Source organism: Panthera tigris, chromosome D3 (assembly GCF_018350195.1).
Source record: "Panthera tigris isolate Pti1 chromosome D3, P.tigris_Pti1_mat1.1, whole genome shotgun sequence".
In the NCBI taxonomy this organism is placed as follows: Eukaryota; Metazoa; Chordata; class Mammalia; order Carnivora; family Felidae; genus Panthera; species Panthera tigris.
In genome coordinates this window covers 81,008,765-81,029,425 of record NC_056671.1, presented here as the reverse complement: position 1 = coordinate 81,029,425, position 20,661 = coordinate 81,008,765, and the positions used below count along the sequence as shown (strand labels likewise).

General features: G+C 48.7%; 1 protein-coding gene across 1 annotated transcript; it reads right to left on the bottom strand.

Annotated features, from left to right (window-relative positions):
- Positions 1-418: 418 nt before the first annotated feature.
- On the bottom strand, positions 419-19,839 carry SERPINB8 (serpin family B member 8). The gene is made up of 8 exons (XM_042962442.1): positions 19,741-19,839; positions 16,268-16,426; positions 11,762-11,939; positions 10,101-10,238; positions 8,224-8,341; positions 6,502-6,644; positions 4,981-5,133; positions 419-3,220 (listed from the first exon to the last, which is right to left on the bottom strand). Exons 3-8 carry the CDS (start codon positions 11,927-11,929, stop codon positions 2,816-2,818), a joined length of 1,125 nt encoding a protein of 374 aa, XP_042818376.1. The 5' UTR covers positions 11,930-11,939; positions 16,268-16,426; positions 19,741-19,839; the 3' UTR covers positions 419-2,815.
- Positions 19,840-20,661: the final 822 nt, after the last annotated feature.

Sequence of the window (20,661 nt, the reverse complement as noted above, 5' to 3'; positions counted from 1 at the left end):
GAGGGTGCTGGGTATTTTTGGCCCTTTGCTTATTCATATAAATCTTTCAATGTACTCGTCAAGTTCCACAGAAAACACTGCTGGAATTTGGATTAGAATCACATTACATCCACAGGACAAGTGAGGGAAAACTGATGACTTTTCAACTCAAGGTCTTTCTATTCATGGTACGAAATCTCTCCATTTCTTTTGGTCATCTCTGATGACTTTCTATAGCATTTTTTAAAATATTTATTTATTTTTGAGAGAGAGAGAAAGAGAGAGAGAGAGAGAGAAAAGAGAGCACGAGCATGGGAGGGGCAGAGAGAGAGGGAAGCAGGCTCCAGACTCTGAGCTGTCAGCACAGAACCTGACACGGGGCTCGAACTCACCGACAGCAATATCATGACCGGAGCCGAAGTCAGATGCTCAACTGACTGAGCCACCCAGGCGCCCCTCTCTAGCATTTCTTAATTTTCATTGTAACAGCCTTACTTATCTCGAATTAATTATTATTACTGAGAACACTATATTTTTTAGTGCAAAATTAACTACATTTCTCATTATTGCTTTTTAGATGCACAAAAATGCAAGTGAGACTTGTCTAATAATGAGTCACCAATTATATGCTGTGTCCAGTATACTATGCCAGGCGTGGTTCCAACCTCTTTACATGCCCAGTAAGTTCTCTCAACAACTCTATGGAGTTGGATCCTGTTCTCATCATCACTTTTCATGTTAGTTCCTGGGTGTTATGCTTGGGACACAGAGGGGCCCTCCGAGGACCTTTGCAGTTTTGAGACCCCATCTGGGCCGGGTTTCAGCTATATGGAACATCAGCTGTATAGAACATTTCCACTTTACTAGAGAGAACTCCCAAGCTAACCCCTGCCCAGAGATTTGAGGCCACTGACCTCTGACCTTGACATCCTGCTTCTGTCTCCTCTGGGGACAGAAGGATCTCAACCTGACCCCTACTCTGCTTTATTTGGAAAGCAAGGAGGTCTGGGTAAAAGTTGGCGAGTCTCCCTAAGTCACCTCCTGGCCCAGTCATAGGGACTGTCAGTGTGGAGACCTTAGAGGACTGCCCGACAGGCCTCCCCTGGCCTGGTACCTGGCCATTTGTTCACTGGTTCGGTTTCATGGGTACCTACATGTGTCAAAACCTATCAACCTGTACATTGTAAATATGTAAAGTTTTTTCTGTGTAAATTGTACCTCAATAAAGATTGCAGATTCTTTTAAATTAGAGGTGGAAATGAGATTAAAACTAAAAGATGCAGGCCTTCTAGTCCCGTGGATTAACTTTCGACCAAGTCTTCTTTGGAAAGTATAGCCCCTAAAATGAATGTGACCTAACAGAGAACGTATTCTAGCTTGATGAATCGTTAAGTAAGAACTATAATATGGATGGTTCATATTACAGTAACTGTGAACTGTGAATCCAAAACAGAAGTCAGGAATAACCAATCATTAAAAAAAAAAAGGAAGAGAAAATGGCCATCCACAGCTAGTGGTAGTGTAAATGGTAATGAACGGGGGGTTATAAATCCTTACGGCATTCTGGAGACTAATTTGGAAGAAGTCTCAAGATGTGCCCAACTTTTATCTTGACAGTACTTTTTAGGAACATTTCTTTTAAAATATGAAGGATGTGAGCAAATATTTAGTATGTTCACATAAGAGTACGGTATACAACATAAATCATTTCAGTTATCTAAATTGTCTAAAAGCAGATCCAATAGAAGAAAATAGAGCCTTAGAATAGGACACATGAAATTGATGACATAATTATCTTGAGGAAAGTTTATACCAAGTAAGGGTAGGAACAGCTACCAAAGTATATGATTAACTGGTGCTAACACGTTTCTAAACTTGCATTTGCATACACAGGATAGGGAAGGATATATGTCACTCATCGTGATTTAACAGTGCTGATTTAACAGTGCTGATTATGGGTGACTCCAGTTTTCTTTGGGACTTTTCAACAGCTTCCAAACTGCTACCATAATACAAATTTATTTTTTGAGTCAAAAGAATACTGCAGGGAGGCCCGTTTGTAAGCTAGATGGGCTGGAGACACATGTGAGCACAGGTGATGAACTAGAGGGACTCTGCTCCTGGCAGGTGCTTCCTGCGAAGGTCCCTGCGGGGCAGGGAGAGGCGGGGACGGTGCTTCAGAACGGAGAGGACCGCACGGCACAGTCAGAGCTCTGCCTCCAAGCTCAGGCCTGAAGGGTTATGGCAAGAAGATCTGAAGGTGTTGCCTTCGTGAGGGACTGTGTGAGATGTGAGATACGCAGGGCGGTCCGTGCGACGTTGGGGGAGAGACACTTCATCTCGGCTGCTTATCTGAGACTGGCTGGCTGCAGGGTTTCCTCTGTGGTGTTGGTCCCTGGCTGTGTGTGCAGCGGGGCTGGGCCCTGGCATCTCCACGTGGGCCCGGCAGCGAAGGTGGGCAGAGCTTCGAGGTCACTGAAGGACGGGAAAGCGTACGGAGGGCTGGTTTGGGAATCCTTAACACCCACAAACAGCGAGAGCAGACTGAGAGGAGCGGGCCATCCTCCGATAAGCAGATGTGGGCAGAGTCACTGAGGCAGAGGAGCTCCCCAAACCCTCCAGAATAAGCATGGCCTTCTCATCCCCAAATGTCACACACCTGATGCCTCAGTTTTCCCAGTGCCTGGGGAATATTCGGTAAGAACGTTCACACGCTTCCCGGGTGCACGCACTTTATTTTGGCATTCAAAGCACCTTACCAATTGGGTCACAAGGAATCTGCGTTAAAGCCAGGTGGGCAGAAGGGAAGAAGTGTGCACACGGGAACCGCCCCTCCTTACGGAGAAGAGAAGCGGCCGCAGAACAAGATGCTGTTGGTGCCGTGGTGCATGATGAAGAAAAGGAAAGGGTGGTCTGCACAGAATCTTGGTTCGATTCTGCAGCACCGGGCATTCCTGACCACGGCCGTGGCCGCGGCCGCCTCTGTGCCCTCCTCATTGACCTCTACGAAGCACTTGTGCGCGACCTTGGACACAGGCACATTCTTCTTTGCTGACATTCCCGAAAAGTCTGCCTTGGCTTCCTCAAACGCATCGGTCATACCTAAACCTCGAAGAAAAGACTCCAAGTCGTAACTCTCTGCCAGCTTCAATCGGGGAAGGAAAACCTGAACTTTTTCCTCAGTCATCTTTTCTGGATTTGTCCAGGCTCTGAACTTCTCGTATGTAAGTGTTTCTTCCACCTGAAATAATGAGGAGTCAAATCTTCAAATGTAAACACAACAGCCTGGTGCCCACGTCCCCACTCAGTTCCCCTCCCCGATGCCATGAGTTCTGGCCCAAGACAATCGACGGACATTTTCCTCTTGTAAACACACCAAGATTTCCCCTCAAATTCTCATCTTTTCCCCTGTTCTATGGATATAAGAGGAAAACAGCTAAAACAAAAAAAGAAACACTTGAAACAGGGGAGGTGTGTGGGGTTTTTTTAACTATCCGTACTAAACTCACTTCAAATATTTTTCGTTTAGAAAGCTCTCATGACCAATCGATTGTACTCGTGCGATGCACACTACTATGAACGAGAGAGACGGTCGGACAAAAAAGAGACAGAGCTTGGGTCGGAACTCTGACGGGTCAAAGAGGGGGAAACCGGGGACGATCTGAACAGGAAGGGAGACGTGGCTTCTGGGGAAGGGGAGCGCAGAAGCGGAGAATTCAACAAGACCGTTGCTTCTGGCATTCGTGTTTGTCTTCTTGCCTGCCCTGGGGTTCGTTTCCAAACCTCCAGCCTCATCACTCATTCTGTTTGTCCACGATGAAAAAAGAAACAGAGGAGAAGAGAGCGAGACTGGCTGGCTGCAGGGTTTCCTCTGTGGTGTTGGTCCCTGGCTGTGTGTGCAGTGGGGCTGGGCCCTGGCATCTCCACGTGGGCCTGGCAGCGGAGGTGGGCGGAGCTTGTCCCCCTTCTCTTCACCACCTGGAGCCCAGGTGAGTGCCCCTCTCCAGTGATGGCTGTTTGGACATCAGCTCTGTTTCCCAGACTCTCCTAATTTTCTTCTTACGCGGCCACGACAGATCTCATCCGTGACGGACGCCACGGGAATCAGCAAGTGTTAGAAAGGAAGCCTTTCCCCAGCCCCGGAGAGCTAGATAACACGCTCACGACTGGTCCCGCACCTCCTTACAAATTGACTTTCTCCCATCCTGAACTGTGTTCCTTTTCTCTCATGGGAAGACGTCCCTCTCCTCCCGGCCAAGGGAAATTCTTCGCCGGTCCTTGAGACGCTTGCTACTCAAAGTGCGGTCCTTGACCAGCAGCATCGGAGACATCAGGAATCTTGTTAGAAATGCAAAATCTCAGGCCATACCCCCCCTGAGTCAAAATCTGCATTTTAGTAAGATCCCCAGGAGATTCCTATGCACATTAATGTTTGAGAAACACTGCCCAGATCAATCCTCCTCCTTTTCTAGTACTTTTGTTCAGTAATTATTGGGACCTCCGGGCGCCTGGGTGGCTCAGTCAGTTGAGCATCCGACTCGTGGTTTCAGCTCAGGTCATGATCCCAGGGCTGTGGTATCGAGCTCCGTTCTGGGCTCTGCGCTAAGCCCAGAGTCTGCTCGAGATTCTCTCTCTCTCTCCCTCTGCCCCTCTCCCCTGCTTGCACTCTCTCTCCCTCTAATAAAAAACATTAATTTAAAAAATTAAAAAAAAATTATGGAGACCTCAACCAGCCCCTCCCTTCAGAATAGAGAACAGGGCTCTTCTGGAACTCTCTCTTCTTAGCTTCATCAGAATGTGTCCTCACCAACCATTCCATTCCTAGGTAGATACTCAACAGAAATGCCAACACATGTCCACCCAAGGCCTGACATGATGTTCGGCCACTCCTCATAACCCTACACTGGAAATTCCTCAAAAGCTATCTGGTCGACGGACATAATGACATGAGCGCCGGCTGCCTGCATGGACCCTCAGGCCCACTGGCAAGGGCTTCCTTACCACGGCGAGATCGGTGTTGTCATCTGGCAGCAGAACGACCAGGCACATCTCCTTCCCCGCGTAGGGCAGCTCCAGGACCTGCATGGGCACCTCGTCCACATAGCCCATTCTAAATTTAGCTTGCTTAAACATCATCTGCACGGTCTTTTTCTCCTAATGAAAATAGGAAACTTAAATCAGACTACTGAAAAAAAGGAGCACAGCTTACCAAAATAAGGGAAATCTAATTTGCAGAACCCCTAGGCACGTATAACAGGATTATGATTTCTGTGCATTATGCTGATAGATGGAAGATCTTCTTTATTACATATTAGTATTGAATACAACACGCTATTGTCCCAGCAGGTCAAATATTACCAGGCGAGAGAGGATAAAATTGGCAAATAGAGAGAGAGAGAAACATAAAACCCTACGTTATTTTTGGAAGAAGCCGTGTTTTTCTCTTCTGGGAAGATGCATTAGAGGAGCACTCCCAGCGACCTTATAATTAAGAATTATTTATCCAAGTTAAGGGGAGGATTAACTAATATTCAGGTTTGGGGGTTGAAGGATGTGGTTAGAAAAGATGTAGAGGCCACAGAGAGTTATATTTTTATTCTGGAAAGTTGCTCACTTATGTAATTGGCTTTATGGCTTTGGTTTTCTTGGAGAGGGACCTTGACAAGAGTTTCAGTGTCCACCTCTTCTAAAGCTCGCATCAAACGTATTCCAGACTTTCAAATCTGTGCGCAATGTGCTATCACCAAGTTGATGCACATCAAGTTTTCAGCTAATTGCTCTTGACAGCCAGACATTATCAGGCTCAAAAGGGAATACGGCCAAAAAAATTTCTTAAGTTAGGCTTTCAGTCTGAAGATCTGATGTCCAGCATGATGGCTGCAGTTAATAATACCGTAGGGAATGCTGGAAATTTGCTAAGAGAGTAGATTTCAGGCGCTCTCATCACAAAAATAATACGGTAACCATGTGAGGAAAGTGTATGTTACTTAGCTTGACTGTGGCACTTCTTTCACTATAATGCGTATATCAAAATCGTCTCACACACCGTAGACATATACGATTTTTCTTTTTAAGAAGGTCCAAAAAAATAACAAAGACAAAATGAGCCTGAACATCTGCTAACACTCTTTTTTTCTTGTGTTCGGAATTATATGGCTCTGACTTATAAGGCAACACACAGGCATAGTTCTCACTGATATTGCAAGAAGGTGTCTATGTAAATAGAGACGGTGATGGTACAATACAAACATAACTCCAAGGGTCAGAAGAAATTTTCTTTCAATCCAAATTAATATGACCCAAGACAGAAGAATCAGTCTGACAAAGGAAGCAAACAAACACAAAACTGTCAATATAAAAATGATTTCAGCTTTTCTCTTTCCCTGTCCAATAAAAGATACAAGGGGGCATGAAATTCATTCAGAAATATAGTATGAACTACATTATTTTTTCCCATTCAATCACAATCTTTCCCAGCGCAGTATTTTAAGTCGTAGTACACCTGAAAATATATTTCCCTACCTGGTTGGTTTTAAAGGGCATTCCCCTTGTGAGCTTTCTGTCAAACTGCTCATTCCACTTTCCTTTGAAATAGATGGCATTCACGAGAACCAGCTTCGTCAGTCGGTCAACTGTCCCAGGAGCCAGTATCTCTGAAATCTTACCTGCAAAGAATACGAGAGAACTTGATCGCTATTTGGGGGAGAGGGGAGGGGAATAAACATTGTTTCCCACAATCCTCTTGACATACGAAGCCTGGCTTGGTTGACAGCCAGGCTGGAATCCTGTCTTCCTGGCCACCTGAGGAACAGGGTGATGCATTGCAGTGCTGTGCACATACACAGGGTATTGCTCGTCCTTAAACAACAATCTTGAAGCAGGCAGGTCAACTATCGTTTTACCCTCACATTATAGATAGAGAAATTCAGGCCAGAGCATTTGCCTGACATTTGTGCCAAGGACCCATAGGTGGCAAGTGGCTGAGCTGAGAAAACAACCCAAGAGTCTTGAGTCTAACGGTAAGCTTCCCAGCCATGGCGCCATAATTTTTCAACCATGCCGCTACTAGCATGTAAAGCCAGATAATTCTTTGTGGTGGGGAGTGTCCTGTGCATTGTAGGATGTTAAGCCAGATAGCATTAACCCAACTGTAACAACCCAAGTATCTTCAGCCCTTGGCAGATGGTACCCAGGGGCTGATTCTGAGAATCGCTGCTCTACGCCAACCTTCAAATCTCATTTAGGTGGGGAGAAGCTTCCAAAGGATGAAGGAATACAGACCTGAAAATGGGTGGAAGCAGTCTTCCTGAAGGCATGCATGGGGTAAAGGAATTAAGGGGTGCAATACAGGGGCCCAAACTGAGTTATCCAATGAGACCGGGGACAAAGTGAACCCCAATGCCCCCTCTGGCTCTGGTATTTGGGGGAAACATACTGATGGTCAATGTGACGAAGAGGAAGTGAGTGGTGTAGGGAGAGTAGTATATGGAGAACCTTCCAGCTTCCCCTCGTGACCCATTACTGCTGGATCAACTGGAGAGCAAGAGACCACTGCACATACAACGTAGGAAAATGTGAAACGCTCTGCCCTTCCGACGGTCATTATTTCATTGGCTTTCAGTGTAATCACGGCTGCCGCCTCACATGCACTGGGCACACACCAGAAAGACTGAGCTCTGTACTCAGAGCTCTGCGGGCTCCGTGGGGACTGCACCTCCAGAGTCTGCAGTAAAGTGGGAAAAGGTCGCGCTCTGAAAGCAGACTCAGCCACAGCCACGTCAGCCAGGGAGGGGAGGACTGCAGAAAAAACGAGCTATGCTCACTACCACAGGGAGATCACGTGAAACGTTGCCCTATCTCAGCTGCCACCTACACTGAATGTCACTCTACCCTCAGGGCAAGGCAAGGGTCTCCCCCTCCCCAGAAGGAAGGTTGACGGGGCCCCAAGGAGGAAGCAATTTTCGGAAATTTTCCAGCACAGTCCAGCGGGGAGAAGGTCTGAGATCCTTACGCTAGGTGCACGTATTTTTTAGCAATCACCACTTCGTGATCTCATAAACCCAAGAAAACTATCAGAATTGCATTGCCGGCCTGAAAATCTGGCAAACACACACAAGAAGGTCACTGGTTGCGGCGCCCCCAGGGGGAGGGAGAGGCGGGGCAACACCACGGAGGCCACAACCCCGCCAATCTCGGCTCTCTTTCCTGCAAAATGCCAGGTGCACTGCGGTGAAAATCTCTCACCTTCGGTCTTTTCTGTCACCCAGTCGTTTATGTGTCTCCTGCATTCTTCGGTGTCCTCTGCGAAGGACAACTCCTCCAGTTGTGCCTGGTAGAACTTCTCGCAGGACTCCCTAAAGGCCTGCAAACACAGGACACCGCGTTCACCCTGTTCAGCAAAGTGCCCACGAGTGCGAACGCATTTTTTCCTCTTAGCATATTTCCAACATAAATTCCTGCACGGGCCGTCCTGCATCTTAAGACTCGTTCACGCAGTTGACAAAAATGTGTGGACCACCGGCTCCGCGCCTCACCCTGTGCCAGCTGGCGGACATCAGGGGAAAGACAAGATATCGGACCTGAGGCGGCTCACAGTCAGCTGGGAGAAACCACATCCACACACAGACGGTTACAAACGCTTCGAGAACACGGATGGCGGTAGGCATGCACAGAACCGCCGTGAGAGTCCCAGTCGGACACTCCAGCTCCACACTGACTTCCTGTTTGATCATCTGTCTGTCTGCCAGGCACTCTAACTTTCTTTGGCTCGTTTTCGTATCACCAGCACCAACCACAATGTCTGAAATTTGTGAATGACTGGGAGGCTCCATGGTGGAACCAGATCATCCTGAAATCTTTGGGTCCTCCCAGACTGGAATAGTCTAGATGTCAGGTCTAGATGTCAGGTCTAGATCACCGTGGGGCTGTGGGGGTACGGAGGTGGGGATTAGGGACAACAGTGCCAAGGGCTGAGCCTTGAAATGTAAGGTAAGGTCAGCTCAGGAAGAGCCTGTACCCAGTACATGAAAACCCAAAGATAACTCACCTCACAAAAACTTGGTTTCAGATATAATGTGCCTGCAATTGGCTCCCATCCTCCGCCCATCTCCTGTTCTCAAATATTTTAGCTTCTACAGAAGAAAGAAAACGTAGAGAGAAAGAGAAGCCAAGCAACTGAGGAAAGGGGAAGGCGGCTCCCTGTGTCCCCAATATTCCCCAACGACAATACTCAAAGATCAGGCCAACATTCAACAATGAACACCAACTAGGAGATTCCTGGGATCATCAGTGCTTGTCCTAGAAGACCCAGAATTCTCTCCAATGATACTCAAGTCCAGAGCAGGCAACTTCCGTGGGGTAGCACCCAACAGCAGCCAGGGCAGGGAGGTATTTGAGTCTCACAGAAGAATCCGTGGAACTGCCAGCCAGTAAGATGGCCAGGTTTGCCTAGATCACTTCATTAATCTGAGGTAGCATCAATCTGCATGGTGTGCGGCATAATTTTTTGGACCTCACTTACCGCAATATGGCAGGCTTTTACTGGACTAAGGAACTTGGGAATTATATGCTTCAGAAAATAGGCACCATACGGATTTAAAAACCTGTTTTATGAACCAATTTTCATTTGAGAAAGACTACTCTGTCAGGAATGTGGAAGAACCCGGCAGGACTTGGAGAGTTCCATAGGGAAGAATTAAAATAATGGTGCAGAAGATACAGTGAGAGTCTGCACCCAGGCAGTGGTGGTGGTGATTCAGAAGAGGGGACAAATGTAAGAGGCCTTGAGAGACCAGGGGACAGCCTAACAACCAGAGGTGAGACTGGGGATAGCTGTGCAGGCACACAAGACAGTGTGGTCACTGAAGAGAGGAGTCAATGGGGAGAAGCAGGTCTGGATGCAGGAGGATGGACATACTGAGTTTGACATCCGGAAGGAATCTATCAAGAACAACTTTAAAAAGGACATAGTTCAGAGGCAAACATAAAATTCAAAATTACAATTACAGAAGTACAATTCTGAGCACATTTATAAGGCAAGAGAATTATACTTTATCTCTGTTCTTTCGTAGTTTCTATTTTATTTTCAATTTCTTTAACATCGATGTGCAAGTACAACTTACTGGAAAGAAGTCACACGTCTTCTCTCCAAACAGTCTGTTGGCAGTTCTGAGCACGTACTGAGTGCCAGATTTGTTCACCTCCGTGAGAAGTGCCTGGAAACTTTGGTGAACATCTCCACTTCCGTTCAAACAAAGAGCCTGGTAAGAGAAAACAAGGGCACAAACTTGTAGCACTGCCGCCATCTTGGTCCCCCAAAGAGCAATCTCCACACAAACGCCTGCACTGAAAATCACAAAGGATCCTACCTTGAAAGGAGTTTGATTTAATCCTCACACAGTCCTTTTTCACCTGGGCACTACTGACTTTTGGGGCCAGATACTTGGTTGCTGTTCTGTGTAAGGTATTTTGCAGCATTTCTGGCCTCTACCCACTAGATGTCAGTAGCACCTCTCATTTACGACAACCAAGCTGCCCAGACAGTGGTGAACATCCCCTGGAAGGCAAAATCGGCCCTAGGTGTGAACCACTGCCCTGGTAGATTTCTCCACTTAGAAACGTGGGTTTGATGCGGACCTGGGGGGCTCAGTCGGTTAACCCTCCGACTTTGGCTCCGGTCATGATCTCAAGGTTCGTGAATTCGAGCCCCACGTTGGACTCTATGCTGACAGTCCAGAGCCTGGAGCCTGCTTCGGATTCTGTGTCTCCCTCTCTCTCTGCACCTCCCCTGCTCACGCTCTGTCTCTCTCTCTCTCAAAAATAAACAAACATTAAAGAAGAATTTTTTTTAATAAAAAAAAATAAATAAGAAAGGCAGGTATGATAACTCAGGAGGGAATCAGAACAGAACAAATAGATAGCTGGAATGAATCCAGCATGACCCAGGGAATACAAGAATGAGCAGAAATCAACAGAAAATACTTCATCAGCAACTTCACAGAAGTTCTCCAGACCAGACTGTGACTTCCAAGTCAAGTCGTTCCTCTGTCTCCCAAGGGCCCGGGTCCAAAGCCCCCCTCCTCCAGTGAGCACTTCCAGAGGGCGCCCGCGCACCCCTGCTATTAATGGGAAAGCGGTGTGCATTGGCAATGTTCTGGGACACTCACAAGGTTGTCGAAGAAACGTAAGGTACAAAGAGGTTAAAGACTATTCCCCTCAAGTGTTTGCCACTACTTGGTTTGCAGCGCAGATCCCACAGAACCCAGTTCAGACCAATCAGATTCTATATTCCCTCTAAAAACTTCCGGAGGCAGACGTCCATGTTTGTGTTCCATGTTTGTGTTACTTTCATCTTGCACTTGTGCACACACAATCATACACTTTTAGAAAGAACCCATGTAACAGAAAGTTGATTCACACGGCTACAATTCAATCTGATACAGAACATTAGAAAAAATTTAAAATATAACAAAGTTGAAATCCTCGGACTTCTTGTGGGACAGAATTATAGCTTATCCTACTTATCAAAGTTTGCTGTAACATATTGATGCCTCTATCCAGTGCAAATGACATAATGACTTGATTTCTCCTGTAAACGCTAAGGGTAGACGGTGGCTCTTAAATAATTCCCATTTCTGCCCATGTCTGCTCTCTTTCCCTCACCACGGTGCCCCTCGCCACCGACCAGCCACACTGGTGGTGATCCGCTGTGGTGAGGTATGAAGAAAGCATCAGGAAGCAAAGAAGCAGCCCACCGCTCTTCCTCTGCGACAGGCAGGCATACCTGGGACATCTGGGTGGCAGTGTTTCCTTTGGCCCCCATGAAGACCATGGCCAGGGCAGACGAGATGCTCAGCGGGGAGCAGAACACATTTTGTGAGCTGTCCTCTTTACCCAACATTTTTAATAAGTTGATGGCAAAACTGCCATTGGCTTCACAGAGATCATCCATCAGGAAAGGTCTGCACCAAAAAAAAGCACAACAGGGAGGCACATCAGCCAAGCCCACTGTTAGGTCATCTAGTCACGAGTGCCCGTCAGAGGCCACTGGGTGTGGTCAGCAGAATATCCACGCCCCCACAGCCATCCACATGGAATCTCCCAGCCCTTCGTCATCTTCCATGGCATTAGGGACCTTGCAGATGTGATGGACTGAACCAAGGATCGTGAGATGGGAGGATTTCCTGCATTATCCAAGGGGGCTCGGTGTAACTACAGGGCCTTTACAAGAGGAAGGCAGGAGGTGAGAGCCAGAGAAGGAGATGACACAACAGAAGCAAAGGCCAGAAAGGACACGAGGCCACGGAGCATGGAATGCAGGCAGCCTGTAGGAGCTGCAAGAGGCCAGGAAACAATTCTGCCCTAGAGCCTCCAGGAAAACATGAAGCTCTGCGGACCTATATTGATGTAATTTCTTATGTCTGTCTGTCTGTCTGTCTGTCTGTCTGTTTAGAGCGTGAAAGCACAAGCCAGGAGGGGCACAGAGAGGGAGAGAGACTCCCAAGCAGGCTCCACGCTGTCAGCAAAGAGCCCAACGCCGGCCCCATCTCACCAACCCGTGAGATCATGACCTGAGCCGAAATCAGGACTCAGACACTTAACCGACTGAGTCACCCAGGCGCCCCTCTGTAGGCCTATTATGGACTTGTGACCTCTAGAGCTGTAAAATAATAAATTTTACTGTGTTCAGGCAGTAAGTTTAGGGTAAGGCGTTACAGTATTAATAAGAAACTAATACCCTGGTTTATTCACAAAGCAGCCAATCGCAGGGCTGAAGGATGAATGCCACCCTCAGCAACAGGACCACTGCAGGGGCTCAGAGTCCCTTCGGGACCTGACGACTCCCTCCCTTCGTGTCACAAAGGCCAATGTGTCTCAGTGCCAGGTTCTCAGGTTTTACGGGAATCTCTTAATCCCCACAACAATACATGAGGTCACCACAGTTGACCCACCCTAGAGACAGGGAGCCTGGGCGAGGACCATGAGCCTCTTCCAGATCCCACAGACGGTCATCAAGGAATCTGGGTCGGAACCTGCGATCTCAACCCAGAGCCTGAATTCATCATTACACAAACCCCTCACTGCTTGCAAGTTCTCCCTCAGTTTGGTCTCTCTATATAATCTATAAACAGTGTTCTGTTATAAATAAGTCTTGGTAGGAGCCTGGGGGGCTCAGTCAGTGAAGCCTTTGACTCTGGATTTCGGCTCAGGTCATGATCTCACAGTTTGTGAGTTCAAGCCCCGTGCAGGGCTTTGTGCTGACAGCATGGAGCCCTACTGGGATTCTCTCCATCTCTCGCTGCCTCTCCCTCTCTCTCTCACTCTCCATCAGAATACATTTTAAAAAATAAAAATAAATAAATCTTTGTAAATAAATACATTTCTGTCACCATGTTGTGTGAAATCAACTGGATGGATTTCTTTCTATTTTTTTTTTAATGTTTATTTATTTTTGAGAGACAGAGAGAGACAGAGTGTGAGCAGGGGAGGGGCAGAGAGAAAGACACAGAATCTGAAGAGGCTCCAGGCTCTGAGCCGTCAGCACAGAGCCTGATGCGGGGCTTGAACTCACGGACCGTGAGATCATGACCTGAGCCGAAGTCGGACACAACCGACTGAGCCACCCAGGTGCCCCCTTTTTTTTAATTAAAAAAAAATTTTTTTTACATTTATTTATTTTTTAGAGACAGATAGAGACAGAGCATGAGGAGGGAGGGGCAGAGAGAGAGGGAGACACAGAATCAGAAGCAGGCTCCAGGCTCCGAGCTGTCAGCACAGAGCCTGACGCGGGGCTCGAACCCACAAACTGTGAGATCATGACCTGATCCGAAGTCGGATGCTTAACCAACTGAGCCACCCAGGTGCCCCCCTTTTTTTTTTAATTTTTTTTAACGTTTATTTATTTTTGAGACAGAGAGAGACAGAGTGTGAGCAGGGGAGGGGCAGAGAGAGAAAGAGAGAGAGAGAAAGACACAGATCAACTGGATGGATTTCAACACATTTTAAAGGTGGGTTTAGGATGATCTGACCTAAAATAGGGAGACAGAAAACTGGGAAGACAGAAAATTCACTTTGAATCAGGAAGACTCCAAAAGACACACTATTTTCCATGGACCATATCTGGTTTGAAATTGGGGGGAGTGGCAAGCACCCAGCAACAGAGCCCATAAGCAGGGAAACAAAATATGAATGTAAATCTCAAGTCATTGGGTGAACACTCTGAGTCAGAGGCACCAAATCTGAGTCCAACCTGACCAAGCCAGCCTTGACCTTCATCTCAGCTTATTCCTTCCTGCCTTCCTGACCTCTCTCCCTTTCCTTAGAGCATTTACTTTAAACAATGTGTCACTGTAAATTGTTTCCCTGCTCTGTTGAGATAAAAATACAGTAAAACCTTGGATTGGGAGGAACTTGTTCTGCGAGTGTTGTGCAAGATGAGCAAACATTTCCAGTACATTTCAACTCGATAAATGAGTGATGTCTTGCAATTCGAGTAGTACGTGACGCTGAATGTCACATGATCACACTGAGCCAATGGTTCCTCTCTCTCTCTCTCTCTCTCTCTCTGCGGGATTGTGGGTGATCATCTCCCATGCTCAGGCAACGGCATTTGGCAGAAATCAGTGATTTTTCAGAACGTTGGGAGGTGCCCACAACAGGCACTAGTATATTTTTTGTCACTTCAAAGCACCCATGGACAGTCCTTTGCTTTTCCATAGAAGCTTTAGGAATGCTTTCCTTCATTCTAGGTCAGGCTGCCTGCAGATACAGACCCGTTCCTCTGCTGCCTTATTGCCAGTTACGTTAAATACAGTATATGGCAAGAGTTTATTGAAAGTCATCCTACGCAATAACCCTCCTTTCTCTTGCTTTCCTCACACCAGCCATGTAGGTTTTCAAAGGTAAGTGCAGGTTAATTTGTTCATTTTTCTTTCTATTTTCTATTCTCTTTATGGTTTAATATTATATTACAGCATTATAATAAATTTTATATGAATATTTTTGGGTTGTGCAATGAATCATCTGACTTTCCGTTATTTCTCCTGAGGAAATTCACTTTGATATACAAATGCTTTGGATTACATGCATGTTTCCAGAATGAATTATGCTCACAAACCAAGGTTTTATTGTATTTTTTAAAAGCCTCTTTCCTGTTTTAAACCCAAGACATTCAGTCTTTCTCAATCCCTAGAAGGCATTCCTTTAAAAATGGAATTATCAAGGGGCTCCTGGGTGGCTCAGTTGGTTGTGTCCGACTTCAGTTCAGATCATAATCTCACAGTTCATGAGTTCGAGCCCCATGTCAGGCACTGTGCTGACTGCTCAGAACCTGGAGCCTGCTTTGGATTCTGTGTCTCCCTCTTTGTCTGCCCTTCCCCTGTTCATTCTCTCTTCTCTCTCTCTCTCTCAAAAATAAATAAATATTTAAAAAATGGAATTAGCAGGGTGCCTGGGTAGCTCAGTTGGTTAGGCATCCAACTCTTGATTTCAGCTCAGGTCATGATCTCACAATTTTGTGAGTTCCAACCCTGCATGAGGCTCTGTGCTGACAGTGCAGAGCCTGCTTGGGATTCTCTCTCTCTCTCTCTCTCTCTCTCTCTCTCTCTCAAAATAATTAAATAAATTAAAAAAAAAAGAAAGACATTTTTAAAACATCAACCAAGAGAATACAATAATAACACAGCTTGCACGGCAGTATGCTATACTTAACAGGTCATTAGAGGACAGAAGTGAAAGCTTCCTTCCTCTGGAAGCCTCTCCAGACCCTTCAGCTGCACAGTTTGAACCCCAGGGCTGCAGACTTGGGGAAACCAACGTGTCTGCAGCAGGCGAGTCCCACAACAGATCAGGGCCCAGCCTCCCTGCAGGCCACTCCCGGCCCCACATTCCCTCACCTCAAATTTGAGGACTTTTCAGAAAATAAACAGCTAGAAGCCAAAGGGATAGGCGACCTTCACAGCACTGGGCCGCCAAAGAAGGTGGCACTGAAGAGCCCAAAGGAGGAGAGCCTTTGGTAAACAGGAATGTGGATGTAATCCTACCTGAGCATAAGTGTAGGTTGGTGAGTGTGCATGCGTGTGTGTGGTCCGGCCTGAACAGGCAAAGGAGTGAACTGGGATATCACAGCAATCCCAACTTTATGTTTTAACTGCACTTAATGGCAAATGCCTGCTTCTGGTTTCTTCCACCTTTCCTCTTCCTTCACTTGCACGCCATCAGGTGCTGGTCACTAGCAGAGTATTCACCATCAGTCTGCCCCACGGCAATGACTCACTGGGTGCACACTCACCGCAAAAGCACCTCCGGGGCGGGTCCCAGGTCACAGCGGTGAAGAGGCAGGAGCTGGAACAGGAGAACCGAATGATTCTTTCCCCCGCTGGCTCTCGGTGCCCCAACCTCAGGTGTCTATTAAGCCTTTGAGAGGGCTGGACTTCAACCAAAGTGGAACCTGCCCAATAAACATGAAAAGGACTGAATTTCAATACAACATGCAACGACACCTCTGGGTACCAGTGCCACCACGGAGTTCAGTGTTGTGTCACAAAAACACAACAATGTGGAAAGATTTCCAGGCTGTAACATAAGTCGGCATTAAGCTAGTTTTTCTTTGATGAACAGGGTCAGGGCAATTAAAGACTGTCCTCAAGGCTCACAGTAAGAGTAGCAGATTGGGCAGCAAGTACGAGGCGTCGCTCTCCCCCCCCACCGCCCGGAGGGACCCTGAATGCCTGTGATCCCCTCGCTCCCTCCACCTCCCCACAGACACGTCCAAAAGTGGATTGAGCCAAACAGCATTTATGCAGAACTTTCCTTATGTGGTTTAGAGAGGAGAACGAGCAGTAGATGCCATAATTCCTGACTGGGAGCTCCCACCCTAGAGACACACACACACACACACACACACACACAGAAACGTGTGGTCTCAAGCCAACTGTGTGCTCTGAAACCGGATATTTTACAAAGTGCTAAGGAAGCCCACGGAGAAGTGGAATGAATTCTCTTTAGAAGCTCAGGAGACGGTGCGGAGTAGCTGGCTCTAAGGGGCTGGGCAGGGGTCTCTGTGAGGCCGTGACAGGGGAGGTGACTGCTGAGGCCGCAGCCGGGGGTGGGGCTGGCTGGGGGAAAGACGGCAGCAGGTGCATGGTTCGTGCACGTGGGGCCCAGGGAGGGGGGTCTTGGGTGACAGGCAAGGTGTGCTGAGACAAGAAGTTTGCACTGGAAAAGCCAGGTATGGTATTTAAACGAATGTCGTATAGCCGTGCCCTGGGTTTTAGGAAACTGCAGTGGCCCGCCGCTGAGCCTGGGGAAGCCGCCCACCCACCCCGGCCACAGACCAGCCGCTGCCAACCACCGAGGAAACGCGAGCCCCAGAGAGCGGAAGGTGGCATTGCAGGGCTGGGTTGACTCATCATACGAGGGACAGGGAGCAGGAAGGGTCAGGGCCTACGCCCAGGCTGGTTAGAAACAAGAGCACAGGCCCCACGTGGAGTTGCTTATGCTCAGCCCCAGATCCGGAGACTTAACCTAATTACATTCTGGCTCTCCCAGAATCGGAATCTTAAACCAGTCAGTCGGGAGCTGCCTGACCAGCTCCAGCGAGGTCATCGACCTGACAGACCCCTGCCATCCCCTAGGGGAAAGGGGCTTTTGCGATACGTCTTCCCCGCGTAACTTCCTCGTTCCCAATCCCTTCTGCTTATAAATCTTTGCTTTTGCACAGCTCCTCAGAGCTCCTTTCCGCCTGCTAGATTGGATGCTGCCCCATCCAAATTAATCTTGCTCAAATACACTTTTTTTTTTTAGAAAATGCTTATTTACTTATTTTGAGAGAGAGAGAGACAGAGAGAGAGGGTGCACGCACATACTGGAGCAGGGGAGGGGCAGAGAGAGAGGGAGAGAGAATCCCAAGCATGTCCCACAACGTCAGCGTAGAGCCGGACATGGGGCTTGAACACACGACACGAGATCACGACTTGAACCGAAATCAAGAGTGGGACCTTCAACCGTCTGAGCCACCCAGGCACCCCTAAACGTAACTTTTTAATACGTCTCAGTTTATCTTTTAACAGACTTGCAGCTAATTTACGCTTAGGGTGAACCACGAACCATCGGAAATTTGTATGAGGAGCCAGATGGAATGAAAAAGGCGATCCATCCCGAGTCGGATGTGTGGAACGCACCATACTGAAGACGGGCACACGTCCCAGAGCGAGAGATTGGAGCCATCAGCGCTCAGACTGCCCAAGATTCTAGGCGAATGGGAAGAAATTCCTTAGAACATACAGAGAAGGCATAGGAGAAGAAACTCACCCAGTTTTTAAAAATTGCCAGCGTGGGGCGCCTGGGTGGCGCAGTCGGTTAAGCGTCCGACTTCAGCCAGGTCACGATCTCGCGGTCCGTGAGTTTGAGCCCCGCGTCAGGCTCTGGGCTGATGGCTCAGAGCCTGGAACCTGTTTCCGATTCTGTGTCTCCCTCTCCCTCTCTCTCTGACCCTCCCCCGTTCATGCTCTGTCTCTCTCTGTCCCAAAAATAAGTAAAAAACGTTGAAAAAAAAAAAAAAGAATTGCCAGCGTTTGCAGGTAGAAAAAGGAGTCAGACAGGAGGACGACAACAGTCAGGGATGCCCTGGGAGACCTGGGAGGGTGTGACTGGGGGGCCCAGGGAAACAGGACAGGAAGGCAGCACAGGGGGAGGGAGGCAAGGAGTGGGAACGGCAGCTGGGGAGCACCTGGGAAGTGGGGAGTCCATTAAATTAAGTACTGTGGCTGCAGATGAGGTGGAAACAGGCAAGGAAGCATTTTCTCAAGTTGAGGAAAAGCAGCCAAAGAACAGATGAAAGATGTGAAAGGGGGCGCCTGGGTGGTTCAGTTGGCTGAGCCTCAGACTTCAGCTCAGGTCATGATCTCACAGGTCCCTGGGTTCCAGGCTCGCAGTTGGGCTCTGTGCTGACAGCTGGGGTCCTGGAGCCTACTGGAACTGTGTCTCCCCCTGTCTCCTCTGCCTCTCTCTCTCTCAAAAATAAATAAACATTTAAAAAATTTTTAATAGAAAAAGAAAGATGTGGAAGAAAGAAAGACAAAGAATATGGAAGAAAAACAGATAACAAGAAAGACAAAGACTACGGCAGAAAACCAGAAAACAAGAAGGAAGGAGGGAAGCCCGGCAGGAGCGAGGAGGCAGAGAGGAGGCGGGAGGGACCGCGGAGCCCGCAGGCATTCCCCCGGGAGGTGGCGCTGACCCAGCACCTCCCCGGAGCTGGCCCCAGGCTCCATGAAACTCCAGGCCCGGCTGCCCCGGGCGCCCGGGTGTCCCTGCTGCACCCCTGCGGCGGTTCCCACGCACCCTCGCAGGGGCTCCCGCCTCGCCTTCTCCCGCAACAGCACCCCAGGCTTGGGGCACCGGCCTCCCTCTCCTGCTGGCAAATCGCGGCGCGGTGGCGTCAGCCGGCCCGGAGTCACTCCCACCCCGGGGACCCCCTCCTACCCCGGGCGCGTCTGCGCGCCGCGCTCCCGCGCTGGTGCCACCGCCCGCCTCGCCGACGCTCACCTTAGCGCCCCACGCGGCGACCCCGCGGCCGTCCGGTGCGATCGGGCCGCGCCGGCAGCGCCCCCTCCCCCGTCCTCTCCTCCCCCTTCTCCTGCCCGCCCGCCTCCCTCCCTCCCCGCCCGGGTCCCGCGCCGCCGCGCCCCAGTCGGGGGACCCCCGCCGGGGGGGGCGGGGGGGGGGGACCGGGGCCCCGCGCGCGCCTCCCAGCCCCGGTACCTGGGCCGTTCCTGCTCCTGCTGCGGCTGCTCCTCTGGCCGGCTGCGCGCTTCCCGGCCGCTGAGATCTCGGGCGAGGCTTCCGGCGGGTGACTCAGAGCCGACCCGGATTGCAGGGCTCCGCGTGTTGTCCGCGGGAGGAGCCCCAGCCTCCCCCGCGGTCCTCGTGCCCGGGCCGGAGCGCACTTGGCCTCGCCGGGGAGGCTGGCGCCGAGGCTGGTGAAGGTGTTTGCAGAACGCGTCCTCCATTGAGTCTCGGTTCGTTCGCCTGGGTTGGTTGGCGCAGTATTCGTGGTGTGTGTGTGTGTGTGTGTGTGTGTGTGTGTGTGTGTGTGTTCGCGCGCGCGCCCAAGAGCAGTTTCAAATTTGGGACGTCGCCTTGGAAATTGAATAAAAGCAAGACCAGAGGTTAAAGGTTCTTAAAGCCAGTGGTTTCCAAACCTTTTCGGTAGGACACCCATCAAGAGAGTTTTTGAGCGTGCGTCTCTGGTATCCATATGAAGTTATATGTGCTAATGTGCTAAATAGTAACATATTATAAACGCTATAGAACATAAAAATTTCAAAAACTAAAAAAAGAAATTTTAGAATCTGAAGCAGGCTCCAGGCTCTGAGCTGTCAGCACAGAGTCCCAGGGATTGTGAGATCATGACCTGAGCTGAAACCCAGTGCTTAACCTACTAAGCCACCCAGGCACCCCAAGTTCAGTTTATTTCTGAATTGGGATTGATAGCTGTCATAAGGAAATGCTTCTCAGGAGATGGGTTGATTAAAATAGATAAAGCCATCATTGTTTGTATTGACTAAACCTTGACACTTGGTTTTCATTCACATACTAACTGTGCAGATTCCTGGTTGAAGTCTAAATGTTAAAAATCTGTTTATCCTCTTGAAAATCGTTTGCTTTTGCAAACCAAAATTT